Source organism: Mytilus galloprovincialis, chromosome 10, assembly GCF_965363235.1.
Source record: "Mytilus galloprovincialis chromosome 10, xbMytGall1.hap1.1, whole genome shotgun sequence".
Lineage (NCBI taxonomy): Eukaryota > Metazoa > Mollusca > Bivalvia > Mytilida > Mytilidae > Mytilus > Mytilus galloprovincialis.
The window spans coordinates 32,959,074-32,977,589 of NC_134847.1; the positions used below are offsets into that span (position 1 = coordinate 32,959,074).

General features: G+C 31.3%; 1 protein-coding gene across 10 annotated transcripts in view; it reads left to right on the forward strand.

The window, feature by feature from the left end:
* Nucleotides 1–18,516, forward strand: part of LOC143047412 (mitogen-activated protein kinase kinase kinase 15-like) — a 95,651-nt gene that overhangs the window by 39,482 nt on the left and 37,653 nt on the right. For all 10 annotated transcript variants that reach the window (XM_076220443.1, XM_076220442.1, XM_076220444.1 and 7 more), the window contains exons 15-27: nt 575–663; nt 1,015–1,110; nt 1,746–1,830; nt 3,668–3,801; nt 5,177–5,304; nt 5,974–6,077; nt 8,218–8,356; nt 9,544–9,605; nt 10,189–10,254; nt 10,893–10,993; nt 11,431–11,499; nt 14,364–14,428; nt 16,530–16,593. In XM_076220443.1, coding sequence (XP_076076558.1) covers nt 575–663; nt 1,015–1,110; nt 1,746–1,830; nt 3,668–3,801; nt 5,177–5,304; nt 5,974–6,077; nt 8,218–8,356; nt 9,544–9,605; nt 10,189–10,254; nt 10,893–10,993; nt 11,431–11,499; nt 14,364–14,428; nt 16,530–16,593 — 1,202 coding nt within the window. The remainder of the gene's footprint in view (nt 1–574; nt 664–1,014; nt 1,111–1,745; nt 1,831–3,667; nt 3,802–5,176; nt 5,305–5,973; nt 6,078–8,217; nt 8,357–9,543; nt 9,606–10,188; nt 10,255–10,892; nt 10,994–11,430; nt 11,500–14,363; nt 14,429–16,529; nt 16,594–18,516) is intronic.

Consider the following 18,516-nt stretch of genomic DNA (forward strand, 5'->3'; position numbering starts at 1 on the left):
ATGTAGTGATTTTCCTGAACTTAAAGTTTTTGTTTTGCAACAAAGAAATGTAGGCACAATTTAGACCTGCTTTTGATTCCCCTTGATCACACTTGAAAAGCTGAATTTTTTATAATTTAAGGACTTTACTAAAAAAATATATTAGATAGGATATATAGATAGATAGGAGAAAATAGATACCAAAATGGCATATGTTTTTGCCAGGTGAGAAATTATGGCTCTTAAATCTTTATTGTTGTTGTAATATTGTTCTTGAAATTTAACTTTCTTTACTTAATGGCTCAAAAATATCACATTTCATGAAAGATATTTTTCACCAGGACCCATCTGAAACAAGTTAACAACATTCAACAGATCACTATGTTACTGTGAATTGATTTACATTGTTGATACCAATTTTATTGTAATCGGAGGACATTGTTTTTTGTTTGTATCCATTTTTGTTGTTTTGCCAAAGTATCCATTCAAGCCTATATAAAATGTGTACACCATTGTACATCAAAATTCTAAATGCTAACAAATCCACAAAAAATGGTATGCTACAAACAATAGCAAAGTATGTATTCTTTTGCAGGAAGTAAGACTATGGAATGTAGTTCAAATTGCAGAAACTAAACAGCAGTCTCAATGGACATTCCAAGCTACCAGTATTAAAGGAGTCAGGTATAAAATTCCTTAGTTTTTAAAATTCATTATAATAAAATAGCCTTTAATCTACAATCTAAAGTGACAGACATTGATTGAATAATTTTTTACTACAGATCCTGAAAATGAATGATTTCATCTTGAATCTTTGTCCATTTTGGTATATTAGAAGCATTTTCATGAAAACTTCAGCATGGTCATTCCAAGCCAAAAGTTAGGAAAAATGAAAGTTGAAAAATATTATGAATATTTTTGTGCTGTTGGATTGCTGTCTCAATTACATCATATTTTTTATTTATTAAAAATTTTATCAGCTAGTGAAGAGAATGAAATCTATTGTATTTATTTTTTTCATTTTTCTATTTCCAGTTTATATAAGAGAGATTGTCGAGCAGTATTTATATATGTCATGGAAAATTCAGATGATTTTCACATATTCTTTTCATCAGAATCTCAGAGATTAAGGTGGGTAGCATGAATCTCAAAGAAAAACTACCTAATGAAGATGTTACGTTGATTGGTTGTTGTTAAGATCATGATCAAAAAATTGAAAGCACTATTTTAGTACATGTGCTTTTTTAAATGCAAATATATGTAGTGTTAAAAAAATACTTCCACTTTTGTTCAAGGTTACCATAAATATAAGACATTTGGACATGTTGGTAAATTATATAAAGAAGACCATAAGCAGGATTACGATATGCTTCAGATGGTTCCAGATTTAAAAAAGGCTTGGGGGAATGGGAGAATGTGAAAAATTATCTGTGTGATTCGTGAATTAAAGCGCCGCAAGAATGGTATATGTATTGTATTCAAACACAAAAATATTCACATTACAGAAGATTCCTGTATTTACTGTTTGGCGGCATGGTGTTCTAAGTCTTCTACTGTATCACTCTCCTGCTAACATTGAGGTTACAAGTTCAAGCCCTGCATGTGGCTGGTGCATTTGACTCCAATTGTGATTGGCTAGGATTGCCAGTTTTCCTGCCAAAGCTTGTAGTTCTTTCTTTCATCAATAAAACTGGCTGTCATAGAAAAACCAATAGGGCTGTAAGTGGAAATGGTCAAAAATGCAATCAATTTATTTATTTTTTCAGTTTCTATACCATGGTTTCAGACATGATATCGGACCAGGCCAATGCTCAGATCTTTACAAGTATGGACGAAGAAGATGTTGTTGATGTGAGTACCACAAAGTTTTTATCCAGTTATAATTTTTAACCATGTTTTCCAATTAAGGAAAAATCTAGTTACTGAAATGTTGAAAGTGCAGTTGGTATGGAGCAAGCATGCAGCTGACAGTACTCTGCCATTACTTATAAACTATTCAACTAATGCTTTTTAGATTTTAATATGTTGTTACTGATGACAAAATGGGGTGTTACAAAATGGAGATCAAGTTCATTATTGACAAATTTCACTTCTGCTATTGAAGAGTTATTGTCCTTGATAGATAAGAAAATTCAAAAATTTGTAATCAAGTTAACATTTTATGAAACATTTATACTTACCAGCAGGGTTTCCCCTGGGTCAATTATTTTTTTCGCCACCTCTTTCGCCAAAACAATATATTTTTCGCCACTTGATTGTTTTTTGCGCCAAGTAACATAAATATATTTTTCGTTTAAAATTTACCTTTTTTCTACCCCCCCCTCCCCCCCCTTTACTTCCCTTAAATAAGATGATTTCGCGCCATTGTGTCTATGATTATTCTCTCAAACTTATTTCAGAGTCCACATTTTAATGAATAAACACTAAACATCTATTTTAAAACAACAGATTTTTTTTTACTTAAAAGGGAAAAATATTCATTGTATTTTAAACAACTTTTCTAAATGAGGGGGCCACTATACTTTTTATAATAAAGAAGATATAAGTCCTGGAATATAACAAAATTCATGGACATGTTTTGATCATATAATACCAGTATAGTTCGTTGGGAAAGTTTCTTTAAAAGAAAAATCCTGATGTGCCCTTTTGTACTAGCTAAGAAGTGGTTTTTACAACAAAATAAAAAGCTTTTATCACATGAAATTGATCCCTCATTTCATGTGTAGTCATTACATTGAAGGGTTACTCTTATTAGAGGGATTGTTCCCAACCTTTTGGACAGTTTGTTTTCCTTGACCATCGTTAATGAAAAAGTTGAGACGTAATTTTATGCTTGAAACACGTGTGTCACTCAAACGACTTTACAGTAGAATCCCTAAGCAATTATCTATATTAAAGTCAAAGGATAATTAAAGTTTTAAATCGGAGATTTTTCTTGCTTTTGAACATTTTTCGTCACAACAACAGCTTTCTTTTCTAAACTATCTTTAAAAGGAGAGGAGACGTCAAAAGTTAGCTTCAAACACGTGCGTCGCAAAGTGGTAAATAAATTATGTATGTGACATTTAGGGGAAGCCATTTAACCATATCATTTTTTCAAACAATACAATCAACACCTTTATTAATTAGTCCTTTGTTGTCGATAGTTATAAAATGCTATCAGCTGATTATTGAATTTCTGTCCAAAACTTAATGAGGTCAAGGTGAATTCCGAGTATTGTCTGATCGGGTAAAGTCCGAGAAACTCGAAAAAAAAGTAAATAAACAAGATGGAGGAAATAAATCGTTATAAATAATCCTTTCGCCAAATTCTTCCGCAAATGACGATTTTTTATCGCCACAATTATTATTTTTTCGCAAATTGCGAAACTGGCGACCGCCAGCGAAAACCCTGTTTACCAGTCAGAAACATACTTTTGGATTATCTTTCTTTACTACTTTCATAACTCGCAAACACACAGATGATCTTGATTCAAACATTAACTAACCCAGATTGTCTGTGTGACACATGCTTTAGTTTATCTTTCGGTGTGTACAAAACACGCTCAGTTCGCCTTTGGTCAGTAAATAATTGAAATAGAATTGTATTTATACTTATGAAATGTTCAACCATTGCTAGGAAAAGAGCACTTTTTGTGTGAGAGGCACACAATGTGAAGTCAAGTTTGATTTTATTTTTATTTTTTAGTTTGAATATGACTTAGATGATAAAAATAACCGAGTTGTCCTTGGAAGAGGTACCTATGGTATTGTGTACGCTGCCAGAGACAAGAAAACACAAGTCAGAATAGCCATCAAAGAAATTCCAGAAAAACGTTCACAGTAAGAACACTCTTAATTGGGATAGTTGTTTTGTCAGATCTATGTGAACACAATTTTACTGTTACAGTATTACTGTTTTTATACGGCCGTCAAAATTTTGACGGGACGTATTATGGTATACAAATGTCTGGTGTCCGTCCGTCTGTCTGTCTGTCTGTCCGTCTGTCCGGCGTAAACATGTCGCACCGTAACTTGAGAACGACTTATCCAAATTTCATGAAACTTAATATAGTTGTTTCTTATGATGGTCAAATGATCTGTATACTTTTTGGTGAAAATAAGATTTAAACTTTTTGAGTTACGGCACTTTATAACTAAAACAGGGGTGTGTTTTTTTCACATGTCGCACTGTATCTCAAAAACGATTCTTGATTTTTACTTAAAACTTTAAACACTTCTTATTTATATTAATCTCAATATCTGTATACTTTTTGGTGATGATTCAAAATTTCATTTTTGAGTTATTGAGTATTTTGTAAAAAAGGGGGAGGGTTTTTTTACATGTTGCGCCATATCTCAAAAACTATTTATGATTATTGCTTAAAACTTTACACATGTCTTTGTTATATTAATCTCAATATCTGTATACTTTTTGGTGATGATGTGATGATTCAAAATTTCATTTTTGACTTATTAGTATTTTGTAAAAAAGGGGGAGGTTTTTTTTTTACATGTTGTGCCGTATCTCAAAAACGATTTATGATTATTGCTTAAAACTTTACACACTTCTTTGTTCTATTAATCTAAAGATCTGTATACTTTTTGGTGATTATTCAAAATTTTATTTTTGAGTTATTGAGTATTTTGTAAAACAGGGGAGGGTTTTTTACATGTCGCGCCGTATCTCAAAAATAAGTTATGATTATTGCTTAAAACTTTACACACTTCTTTGATATATTAATCTAAAGATCTGTATACTTTTTGGTTTTGATTAAAAATTTTATTTTGGTAATATTTAGTTGTTTTTTTTAAATCAGGGTGGGGGGTTTCACATGTCCCGCCGTGTCTCTAAAACAATATATGGTTATTGCTTAAAACTTTCTCATAAACTATTTATGATTATTGCATAAGACTTCCACATAAGACGTCGGGCGTATCATGCGCTCATGGCGCAGCTGTTTATTGAATAAACAGGTGCTTTTGATTATGTGTTTTGGCACTACCTACTTTAATTTGTTTTGGTCTAATACTATAAATTCAGAAATAATTATGTGCATTTATTATTGTGATTTTTAAAGAATGACCTAAATATGAGGGTTTAATTATTGTGATTATAAAAGAAGCCATTTTTCAGCTTTTTATGACTCTTTTAAATCTTTTGATATTTTTTAATTTATCAAATAAAACTATTTAAATGGAATTTGTTGTGTTTCAGGGAAGTTCAGCCATTACATGAGGAAATCAAACTACAGAGTAAATTGACCCATAAAAACATTGTCAAATATCTAGGATCTTCCAGTGAGGATGGATTGTTCAAAATATTCATGGAACAAGTTCCTGGAGGTAGTTACAAATTAAATTGTTTATGTGTAACTATTTTATTCCCTCAATGGTCCTGTGATAGCAGAATTGCCGGCCGCAAACAAGTGATGAAGTTCTTTGTTTCTATCTACATATAGGCCAATCCAAAGGCTTTAAAATTTGTATTTGCTACTTCTGTGTTAAGTATGCGCATTAAGAAGAGTAAAGATAAAAACTGGCTGTCTCATATTCAGAATACAGCGACCACTTAGGGTGATATGTCTTCCGGTGGATTATACCTTGTGAACTAGGACATTAAAAATCCAATTGAACATGTTGCTTTTTTATAAAGCAGGGCTCATATTCATAAATTCTAATCTTAGTATCTATTATGAGTTTATTATATCGCATTAACATAACATATTCTTAACCTGACTCTGCATTGAATTTGTCACTGTAGGCAAAAACAAATCATTATTATGAGTGTTCACAAATTAAACTTGCATGTAAGGTGAAGCAATAACACTAATAATATTCAACTAAATGATTTTCTTTTTATGTCTATTTATATTTTCCTCAAGCAATAACACTAATAATATTCAACCAAATAATTTTCTTTTTATGTCTATTTATATTTTCCTCAAGCAATAACACTAATAATATTCAACTAAATAATTTTCTTTTTATGTCTATTTATATTTTCGTCTACAGGAAGTTTATCACAGTTATTACATAGTAAATGGGGCCCACTGAAGGATAACGAATCAACAATAGCCTTCTACTCAAAACAGATACTAGATGGTCTGAAGTACTTGGTATGTTGGATTCATTTGTAAAGGGATTTTACTGTGGATCAACTTAAGGTGGTACCTAACACTACAGGGAGATAACTCTGTAAAATCAGCAAAACGTTTTAATTACGTTGTGTTGTTAAGGGAATATTAAGCTTTTCAATGATCAAAACAAGTGTTTGTCAAACTGCTATATGACCAGTGTAATTTATTGATAAAACAGTTCAAATTTTTTGAAATTTTTGTATTTTTTGTATTTTTGTCAAAGGGTCAAAGTAAATACTTTAAGAAAATTAAATGAGCCAAATTAATTTTAGTTAAAGTGTTGGGTACCACCTTAAGTTCATAGGATATCATTTTCTGTTGATTTTGTAGTATGGGGAAAGGGAAACCACACATTTTAAAGTTTATAGAAGTATAAATTTCTTATAGGCTTGCAATTTATACAAACTTTTGCAAAACCACAAAATCACATTATTCATGAAAATCCCACAAGGAATAATGGGTTCCCACACAAATAAATGAATCAACAGTATTCTATCTATACCAAGTTAGTTTTCACAACTTATTTTCAAATAAAAAGATGTTTTATTTTAGATAAACCAAACCAATGATGGACATGTGAAAAAACATTTTATATTCAAAACATAAATGTGTTCTTTAAGGAAGTTTGCTACTCAGTTTCAAAATAACAAGCTTTTCATAGCACTAGTATATATTGATAGGGGTTTACTAAAGAAACTAAAAAAGCCAAAAAAATATATAGGTCAATGTGCTTGTTTTTGAGATATTAGCCATTGAAATTTGGCGGGAAAATGTTCTCTCTTGATTTTTCATAGCTTTATCATTGACAAGTTAAAGTTCTGAAAAACTTAAAAAATAACTTAAGATTTTATATGACTGTTACAGATGGCTTATAATTATACATATAAAAGATTTATAAAAAGAAAAATGGGGACCAATGGGAAAATTTCCCTTAATAAATAAAACTAGAAAATCTTTGCCAGTGGATTTCTGATTGTCGCAGGAAAAATGAGACACCTATGAATCACCAACCTGGGTGAATATAAGTCACTAGAAGCATAAAGACTTTTGGCATGGTATAAATAGTGGGACATTTTCTGCAGTAAATGAGTCGTCCAATTATAATACTTTATTATGAATCTGCAAATATACAAATTGTAAACCAAGTTTATAATGTGTTCCAATAAATACGAACAATATATATAACTAAAATATTCGCATTCAACAAAGCTTTATTCTGATATTTACTAACATACCAAAATGTGGCTTTCAATCCAAATTGAATTAAATATTTGAAATGCTATAATAACTTTACTTTAATTGAAACTTTTAAACATGGCTAAAAGAATAAATAAAGTTACAAGTACCTGCAGCAGTGACTCTCGTCTTCTGTCCTTCCTGTATGTTATATTGACCAGTGACTAACCCGAAAAGTGCTTATTTTAGTATATGTATATGGTTAGTATTGCCACACTTTGAGTTCATGCATAACTCATGCCATTTGAATATAAATATATATCCTTTAAATGATAATAAAGAATCGCATTGACTTTCTATCGTGCTAATTTAAATATTTCTAAATCAGTATATAAAGCCAAACATAGCGTACAAAGCTATAGTTTGTTTCAAAATACGCAGCGCAAATCTATTAGTCGTCAATTGTCAAGAAACATGAATATGATATGAATGTGAAACACATAACACTGAAAGCACAAATAACATAATATGTTTAATAAATGGAACAAAATGGATACATATATCCAGTGACATGATGCTTGCACAAATTAAAGGTAAACTGGTCTCCGAATGAGGTTTTATTTTAACACCTACTTTAAATTCTCATTAAAATTCACCTTGCAACTTTATCAAAATTTGTGATATCTGTACTAGATAAAATTGAGAATGGAAATGGGGAATGTGTCAAAGTGACAAAAACCAGACCATAGGGCAGACAACAGCCGAAAGCCACCAATGGATCTTCAATGCAGCAAGAAACTCCCGCACCCGGAGGCGTCCTTCAGTTGGCCCCTAAACAAATATGTATACTAGTTCAGTGATATTGGACATCATACCAAACTCTGAATTATACACAAGAAACTAAAATTAAAAGTTTGTATATTTCATATTTTCTCTTTTCTAGCATGATAATAAGATTGTTCATCGAGACATCAAGGGAGATAATGTGCTTGTCAATACATACAGTGGTGTACTAAAGATCTCAGACTTTGGAACCTCTAAACGTTTGTCTGGTATAAATCCATGTGCCGATACATTTGCAGGTAGGCATAAGAATTATCAGTTCTAGCAGTGCACTACTGTTAAATAAATATTGAATGTATTCCATTTCATTAAAAAAAAATGTGCATTCAACAACTTTTTTTATGCCCAACCATGATAGTAGAGGGGCATTATGTTTTCTGGTCTGTACGTCCGTTCGTTCGTCGGTGCATCCGTTCGTCTGGATTCAGGTTAAAGTTTTTGGTTAAGGTAGTTTTTGATGATGTTGAAGTCCAATCAACTTTAAACTTAGTACACATATTCCCCATGATATGATCTTTCTAATTTTAGTGCCAAATTAAAGTTTTGACCCCAATTTCATGGTCCGCTGAACATAGAAAATGATAGTGTGAAGTTCAGGATAAAGTTTTTGGTCAAGGTAGTTTTTGATGAAGTTGAAGTCCAATCAACTTGAAACTAAGTACAGATGTTCCCTATGATATGATCTTTCTAATTTAAATGCCTAATTAAAATTTTGACCCCAATTTCACAGTCCACTGAACATGGGAAATGATAGTGCGAGTGGGGCATCCGTGTACTATGGACACATTCTTGTTTTCAAATAACTTGTTTAATCTCTGATTTCAACTTTTAAGCATTGGTATCAGTTTCAACTTTTATAAGGGTTTTATGGATTTCTTTTGTGGAAAAGGAAAGTTGTGCATCATTGAAAGAAATAGAACTTCTTACAGCTAGATATTGGCATTTCATGCTAGTAGTTTATAAACTGTCTGAAAATCATTTAATATATAGATATAAGAAGATGTGGTATGAGTGCCAATGAGACAACTCTCCATCCAAGTCATAATTTGTAAAAGTTAACCATTATAGGTCAAAGTACGTTTTTCTACACATAGCCTTGACTCACACCGTACAGAAAGCTATAAAGGGCCCCAAAAATGACTAGTTTAAAACCATTCAAATGGGAAAACCAACCGTCTAATCTTATGAGAAATGAGGAAAATTTATGATTATGAACCACATCAACAAACAACAACTACTGAACATCAGATTCCTCATTTAGAACAGGTGCAAACAAATGCAGTGGATTTAAACGTTTTAATAGGTACCAACCTTCACCCTTATCTTAAACTATAATATATGTTTAGATAAAAAAAAGCCCAGAAAATAAACCATAAAGAACACGTCACTCTGTTGACAAAGTATAAACATGTTGTATTTATTACAGGAACTATACAGTACATGGCTCCAGAAGTTATAGATAAAGGTGCCAGAGGATATGGTCCTTCAGTATGTATTTATTCATTTATAAAATATTTATAGATTATGTCATGCCCTTTTCCATTTTGGCTTAGTAAGAAAATTCGAAGTCATAATAGAGTTTTGACCAATGAACAACTGAGATCAAACGAACCACAGGTTGATTAAATAAAAATAATGGATATATTATTGATTAAATAAAAATAAAGGATATATTGCGTAAGAAATGGTTGCTTCCCTTTACAAAGATGAAATGAATTAATGATATATTGAATCAATTTTGAATATCTATAAAATCTAATTGAATAATATATACTGTGAATTCATTTATTTTCATGGGTACCAATTTTCATTGATTGCGGAAACCTTGCATTTTCGTGGATATGGGATTTCATGGTTCTGCTTAAGTCTGGAGACAACTTTCTAGAAATTTGTATTACATTGAACATTTAAATTTGTGGTTCACTTGTACCCAGAAAACCCACACAAAAAGGTATCCACAAATAGTAATGAATCGACAGTATAACCTTTGAACACCATCACACTGCCTTATTTTGCATTATGTATTTTGTATAAAAGAATGAAAATAATATAATATGATTTTTCATTATAGGCTGATATTTGGTCACTTGGCTGTACAGTAATTGAGATGGCAACCGGTAAAATTCCATTTATTGAGGTAGGTTATTGTTGACAAATGACTAGCACAAGGATTCCATCAAATGTTTTAAGATTTGCCAATTTAAGAAAGGGTACTAAAATAGTAGTTTTTACTTTTTATAGACTGGATAGTTACATGAAACAAACTGTTATTTGCTTTTTCTATTATTTATTTTCTTTACATTTTATATATAAGATGAAGTTATATATATCTATGAATTCTAAAAGTTAGAATGATCTTTGAAAAACGCTACTCTATATGATCATGTACGCTGACATTCAAGAAATGTGACAAGTTTGTTTACCGTATTTTAACATGTGATTTGATATGATTTTAAATTTACAGCTAGTTTCCTAATGCCTGTAGAGTAAAACATTCGTAGGCTTGCTTGCTCTGTTTGTATAAACCTTAATTCAAGCTTCATAATTAACATTGACATCTTCAAACAATATATAAAGGCATAATTTAACCTGTATATATTTTAATACATTCTGTATTTAAATTTGATTGGACGTTATCCCAATTACAGTTGTACAATATACAAACAAAGCAAGTAAGCTAACCAAAGTATTGCTTTACATGCATTGGGAAGTTAGCTGTAAGAGATTTCTTCTAAATGATACTACTATAAGTCTAGTTCCATTTGTGTGTTTCAGCTTGAAAGCCCTGAGGCAGCTATGTTTAAAGTAGGATTTTATAAAATGCATCCAGAAATTCCAGAAACGATGTCAGCTAATGCCAAAGATTTTCTTCTTAGGTATAATATCACATCATTTATATGTTACTGAGTGTCGCTACATTAATAACAGGGGGAGGGGATATCATACATTGATAATATTATCCAATTTACTTATATATAGCTGTTAAAAAAAATTGGAAAATTTGGTGTTACTAATGTTCACCTGGTCATAGATATGTTTAACTTTCAAATAATTCTCAACTCCAGACAATTTAATATTGATATTTAAAGGGCAAGGCTTGACAAGCTTTCAAAGTAATTAGTATTTAAATTTCAGCCAAACATTTGCCTGGAACATATATTTTACTACTGAGGAGAACAATTTTTTTTTTACAATTGGGAAATGTGAAAATAGTGAGAAAAAAAAAGATAATGATTGAAACAAGATCAGATCATGTGTTTCTTCACTGTCACATTTTGTTGTTTCATAAGATAATATCATTTGTACTCGACAGGTGTTTCCAGCCAGAACCTGCACAGAGAGATACAGCAGCAGAATTGCTTAAACATCCATTTATTATAGAGTAAGTTATTTATAGATTGATTGTGCAGATGTGGTATGATTGCAAATAATACAACTATCTTTCAAAAACCTAAAGATGAGGATGCATTCAACAATGAGCAAAATCCTAAAGTAAGCTTTAAAAGACCCTGGGATGAAAAAATGTAAAACACTTCAACAATTAGCCAAACCCTGTATGAAGCTATAAAAGGCCCTGTGATGAACATATGAAATATGTGAATCAATTCAACAATAAACAAAACCCTATAGAAAGCTTTAAAGGCCCTGGGATTAAAATATGTGAAACAATTCAACAATAAAAAAAAAACCTATAGTAAGCTTTAAAAGACCCTGGGATGAAAAGATGTGAAACAATTCAACAATTAGCCAAACCCTATATGAAGCTATAAAAGGCCCTGGGAGAAAAATGTGAAATATGTGAAACAATTCAACAATAAACAAAACCCTATAGTAAGCTTTAAAAGACCCTGGGATGAAAATATGTGAAACAATCCAACAATAAAAAAAAAAACCTATAGTAAGCTTTAAAAGACCCTGGGATGAAAAGATGTGAAACAATTCAACAATTAGCCAAACCCTATATGAAGCTATAAAAGGCCCTGGGAGAAAAATGTGAAATATGTGAAACAATTCAACAATAAACAAAACCCTATAGTAAGCTTTAAAGGGCCCTGGATGAAAATATGCGAAACAATTCAACAAAAAACAAAACCCTATAGTAAGCTTTAAAAGACCCTGGGATGAAAAAATGTGAAACACTTCAACAATTAGCCAAACCCTGTATGAAGCTATAAAAGGCCCTGGGATGAACATATGAAATATGTGAAACAATTCAACAATAAACAAAACCCTATAGTAAGCTTTAAAAGACCCTGGGATGAAAATATGTGAAACAATCCAACAATAAAAAAAAAAACCTATAGTAAGCTTTAAAAGACCCTGGGATGAAAAGATGTGAAACAATTCAACAATTAGCCAAACCCTATATGAAGCTATAAAAGGCCCTGGGAGAAAAATGTGAAATATGTGAAACAATTCAACAATAAACAAAACCCTATAGTAAGCTTTAAAGGGCCCTGGATGAAAATATGCGAAACAATTCAACAAAAAACAAAACCCTATAGTAAGCTTTAAAAGACCCTGGGATGAAAATGTGTGAAACACTTCAACAATTAGCCAAACCCTGTATGAAGCTATAAAAGGCCCTGGGATGAACATATGAAATATGTGAAACAATTCAACAATAAACAAAACCCTATAGTAAGCTTTAAAAGACCCTGGGATGAAAATGTGTGAAACAATTCAACAAAAAACAAAACCCTATAGTAAGCTTTAAAAGACCCTGGGATGAAAATGTGTGAAACAATCCAACAATAAACAAAACCCTATAGTAAGCTTGTTCAGGCCCTGGGATGAAAAATGTAGAAACACTGAAAGAAAGACAGCCTGAAAAACTAAAGCAATAGATAAAAAATACAGACAGTTACCAACGACCACTAGTAGATAACAGATTCCTTGCTTATGGCAGACACTTAAAAAATGTTGCAGGGGTCAGGGTTTTTGCAAAGGCGCGTCCATGAGTCTTGGACTCATCAAAATCTGTCTGTACTCACCATTTTCAAAACTGGCGAGTCCACAGATGCATCAAGATTGAAATATTTTGTATAAACTGAACACAGTTAAACACAAATATCCTCTTTTGATTGCAAAAGTTTAAAAGAAATCTGAATTTAATGTCATTTTATTGCTCTGTTAGGCCATGGAGACTAAAATATTACATTATATTGCAATAAAACATCTTCTTCTTGTTGTTGGACTCACCATGGTAAAAAATGATGAGTCCCTGGACTCGCTTTCAAAAATCCTTAGCGAGAACCCTGATGGGTAACACATGAATAGACTAACTGCTATTCTACAAGTTTAGGCTTTAGAAATGATGCTTATATATAAATGTTAACACTTGTATCCTATACTGAATATGATTTTTTAGCTCACCTTGTCCGTCGTCGTCATCCGTCGTTGTCGTAAACTGTACAAAAATCTTCTCCTCTGAAACTACTGGGCCAAATTTAACCAAATTTGGCCACAATCATCATTGGAGTATCTAGTTTTAAAAATGTGTCCAGTGACCGGCCAACCAATGGGTAACAATAGAACATAGGGGTAAAATGTAGATTTTGGCTTACAACTCTGAAACCAAAGCATTTAGAGCAAATCTGACATGAGGTAAAATTGTTTATCAAGTGAAGATCTATCTGCCCTGAAATTTTCAGATGAATCGGACAACGGGTTGTTGGGTTGCTGCCCCTGAATTGGTAATTTTAAAGACATTTTGTCGTTTTTGGTTATTATCTTGAATACTATTATAGATAGAGATAAACTGTAAACAGCAATAATGTTCAGCAATGTAAGATCTACAAATAAGTCAACATGACCAAAATGGTTAGTTGACCCCTTAAGGAGTTATTGCCCTTTATAGTCAATTTTTTACAATTTTCATTAATTTGGTAAATTTTTGTAAATTTTTACAAAATATTTTCCTCTGTAACTAAAGGGCCAAGTTTATTATAGATAGAGAAATTTGTAAGTAGCAAGAATGTTCAGTAAAGTAAGATCTACAAACACATCACCATCATCAAAACACAATTTTGTCATGAATCCATCTGTGTCCTTTGTTTAATTCATGTATGCACATAGACAAAGGTGAGCGACACAGGCTGTTAAAAGCCTCTAGTTTTATTTTTCATGGCGTTTTAAACAAAATTGGTTGTCAGGATGTCACTTTATTATGCAGTTGGACCTTGTAAGACCATGATGGTCATTAAAAACTCCCCTTGTCATTGATTTTACCTTGTATATTTGTAGAACACTGAGTCCCAGAAAGAAGAAGAAAAGAGTGAGTGATGTGGAGTATTTAAGAAGTATATCAAGTAAGCAAATATTCCTTTCTTAGACTTAGATATTTCGGTTTCACACGGGAAACTCCACACTAAAATTTACGACAAAACGGATGATTTTTCGTTCCCTATTGTTAATTTTCCCTTTTAAGATGGTGATGTTCCTTTGGCACCGTCTAACGGTGTTAATATTTCACAGTTCGTTATCTATGCTCATGTCTATTGTAAAGTTTTTTATTTTAAAAAACATAATCTATGTATTGTTTGTAAATTATTAAGCCAGAGATTTCGTTACCACAAATTACTTAAAACCTTTACTAAATCCTTCCAAAGCTAAAAATATTGTTTGGTTGTACCAAATTTATTTCAAACGGGATAGCACATCCTCATTTTTGCGGAAATGTTGTTTACCTTGTCCAGAAATTTTGAAACAATCCTGGTAAACTTATTAATTCTTTTAATAAACTTATTCTAAAAGGTTATCAATTCAACACTAATTAGATCATTGAATATTGTTTTTATTGGTATTAATATTGATTTTGTTATCAGTAAATTAAAAGCAAACTAAATATTATTTTTATATAAATATACACATTCATGGATCTACAATCTGTCAAGACCTGTATCTTGGCATTGCACAAGGTCATGTTGTTCTCTGACTGTTTATTATGTCTTTAAACTAAATCCATTGGATGTTGGATGTGTAATGATTGATTATTTAGTCTTAGATGCATGATTTTTTTTATTAGTTGAACTAGCTGTCAGTAACTGTGAGTACTCTCAGATCTGTACTAAGTGTCTTTTTGTTGTTGGGATATACAAGTACCCGGCCACGTCCACTCTGTGTAATATTTGTATTTGTTTCCTTTTGATGAGTTAAACCTTTTTCAAATGATTTTTATAGTTTGTTCTTATGTTTTACTGTTAAACCACTGTCCCAGATTAGGGGGAGGGTTGGGATCTTGCTCACATTTTTAACCCAGCCACATTCTGTATGTTTATATAAATAAGAAGATATGGTATGATTGCAAATGAGACAACTCTCCACAAGAGACCAGCATAAGATAATTGGAAATACTATCTATGGATATTTTGGCACCATTGCATCTGCTACTGACCTTCTACATTGATTGAGGTTGCATACACATTTTGATTCTATTGGTCAACTGTACATACTGTGAAAGTACTTTAATTCGGGGTATCAATTTTCGTGGTTTGAGCAATATTTACATGTTCGTGGGTTTTTAAATTCGTGGAATTTAGTTTTCTAAAAAAAAAAAATTGAAACGAAGGTTACAAATAGTCTGGATTGAAGGAAATTGCAAAGTAAACATTGACCCGTGTAAATCGTAGTGACAACACTAATTAACCCAAGATAAAGTGATCAACAGATTAAGGACCATCAAATGTGTTAATTAGGCCATACACATGTCACGTAAAGAAATCAGTATCATAAACAAATACTATAAACATATCCTGAATTGTCAAATATTTCTTATTAAAATAAAGTCCAGCATGAAATTATTATTTCCCATATGTACGAGAACTATGAGGCTATAAAATGAACACTTTATCATACTAGCATATCAATACCGTAAATCTGACTTTCATCGAAAACAAATATTTTTATGAGAATATTAAAAACAAAAAATTGTACAGTTTAGGTTATTTAATATTAAATGGGTATAATCCTGCATGCAGTTGTAGTTCTGTGACTGCATTCTCAGATTCGAGGTTATTCAGTATATTCTTTAGATCATATCAATAGTCAAACCTTCATGGGGATCTTTCCATGTCTTGATTTGGACAATGGTTGTTTTATTTCATTGGACACTTAAATTTGTGGATAAAGTCATCCACGAAAACCACGAAAATTGGTACCCCACGAATAAAAGTACTTTCACAGTATATGATGTAACAAGTGATTCAATTTTCAAGTCCATATCCTAGTTAGTTTAGAGGATTTCACCGATTTATTGGTCATCAGCAAAACTCATTTTTTGCACAGGATTCTGCTATTTAAATTCGAAAATCTATAGCACAACTTACAATTATCTTTTTTACATAGTGCAAAGTTTTCAAGATTCTGTGATCTTGCTTGCTGTGATTACTTTTAACAACTTTTAAATTTCAGTGCCAGCAGCAGAAAAGAAGAAACAAAAGCCAAAGTTAGAATTACATGTACCAAGGAAAAAAAGGTAATGTTTTAAAATCTTAAAAAAATACAAAGTAACATGTGTCAATAATAGCAATGGGATGGAAAGAAAACTTTGAAAATGTGAAAGAGTTTTGTGTATAGTTTTGGCATCATTCCAGTTTGTTTTGCATACTCTTTGATAATGGAAAAAATATTATGTTAAAAATTGTGTTATATGTAATATGATTTTGTAAGCATAACCACAAAAAATCAGAACAGTAACATCAAAAACTGGACTAAAACCTTTTACTTGTTATTTATAAGATGAAAAAATTTATGATTAATTTTTAGTTAAATATTATTGATTAATTTAGCAGGATGATAAGTAAAAACCTGTAGAAAGGTTAGAAAATTGTGATATAAGACCAGTTTCAATAATTTTTATAGGTTTTAGGTTTTACCTCCTACTGTATGAAACATATCTTCTTACGCTTGTTCTAAATGAAAACGTAAAAAATAAAAAAACGTTCAATGTTAAATTTCATACACAGGTCAGATTTTCAATTACTGTGTGTATTAGGCTAACTATGTTGGTCTATACTCTATAGATCATTGAAAGATATATCTGTCTTGTGGACGTCATAAAACCTTGACCGCTTCTCCAGCTTTTAATGGTTAACATTCAGATTTCTAATTACAATGAGTAATATATTTGTAGTACCACTATTTCATTGTTTATTGTTTTGTTTTGTTTTGTTTGATACATAAACTCATCTCAAAGAATTTTGTTGTAGTCTTAAAAACTGGTGAGATATTTTAGCATGTGCACTCTTTATTTTTGCTAGTATTTCAATTACTGTGGATTCAACTTTATTCATGTAATATCAATTTCCCTTGATTCTCAGGAATATAGGTAAAACACAAAAGTAAATGTCTTAAGAAGTACTTTAAATTCAGAAATTATTGCCATTTGGTCATTTTGGACTAAAATGCGATTTAATTTTTTGCGATATTGAGAAAAAATCCTGTTTACTTCATATAAAAAATTACAAAATGCGAGTTATGATTATTGTGATTATAACCTGGTCGCATTTAAGGGGGTAGACCTTGGTTCAGGGAGATACAAAATGTAACTCTTTAAATCAGTTATGCGTTTGTAAAAGCCAAGTTTCGTCAATGAATTTTAAGCATTTACCTGAAACAAAATTGGAAATAATCTATGTATCCAAGAAGCTTAGAACATATTTATGAAAATGGCTGACACAAACGTACTGATGATTTTAAGAGTTATTTCCCTTAACCTAGGTCTACCTCCTTAATAAAAGCATCGCAATATTTTCTGATTTTACAGCATACATTCCCATAGGATGTGTATGCAGACTTTGGCAAAACCATAAAATCAACTATCCACTGAATTACAAGTTTTCCTCAATCCACAAAAATTAGTACACATGAACTAATGGAATCTGCAGTAGTTGGAATTTTGTCTTGTCCATTTTGAAAAAATGTGTACATTATCTTCATCATGGCTAATTTTTATCATTACCAAAGTTCTGGTCAGAGTAAATGAAAAAAGGACTCACATCCAAATAAAATTATCCCTCTTTTAGAATCATTACTCTAATATCATCAAGCATTCTGTGAAATTCTGCTTTATTTTTTGTCTAACCTGAATGCAGTTAATTTCTTTCTCTGTACATGGATTGACGAACATATTTCTAAATCTTTCTTTTCTAAACTTACTTTATCAATTTTGAAGAGCTCTGAATTGATATTTTAGAATGTTGCTCAGATAACATATAGGTTGTGTTTCGTTTGCATGCTGTTCTCAAAATCTGCCTTTCTTATTTCTGAGTTTTAGATTCATGTCTAATTTCCTACTCAAAATAACTACAAGATTATTCTATAAATATATTTATTGGTGTGTGTTATTCTAGTTTTGAGGAGTTTTCAGTTTAATCTAGTTTAATCTAGAGTTGATAGG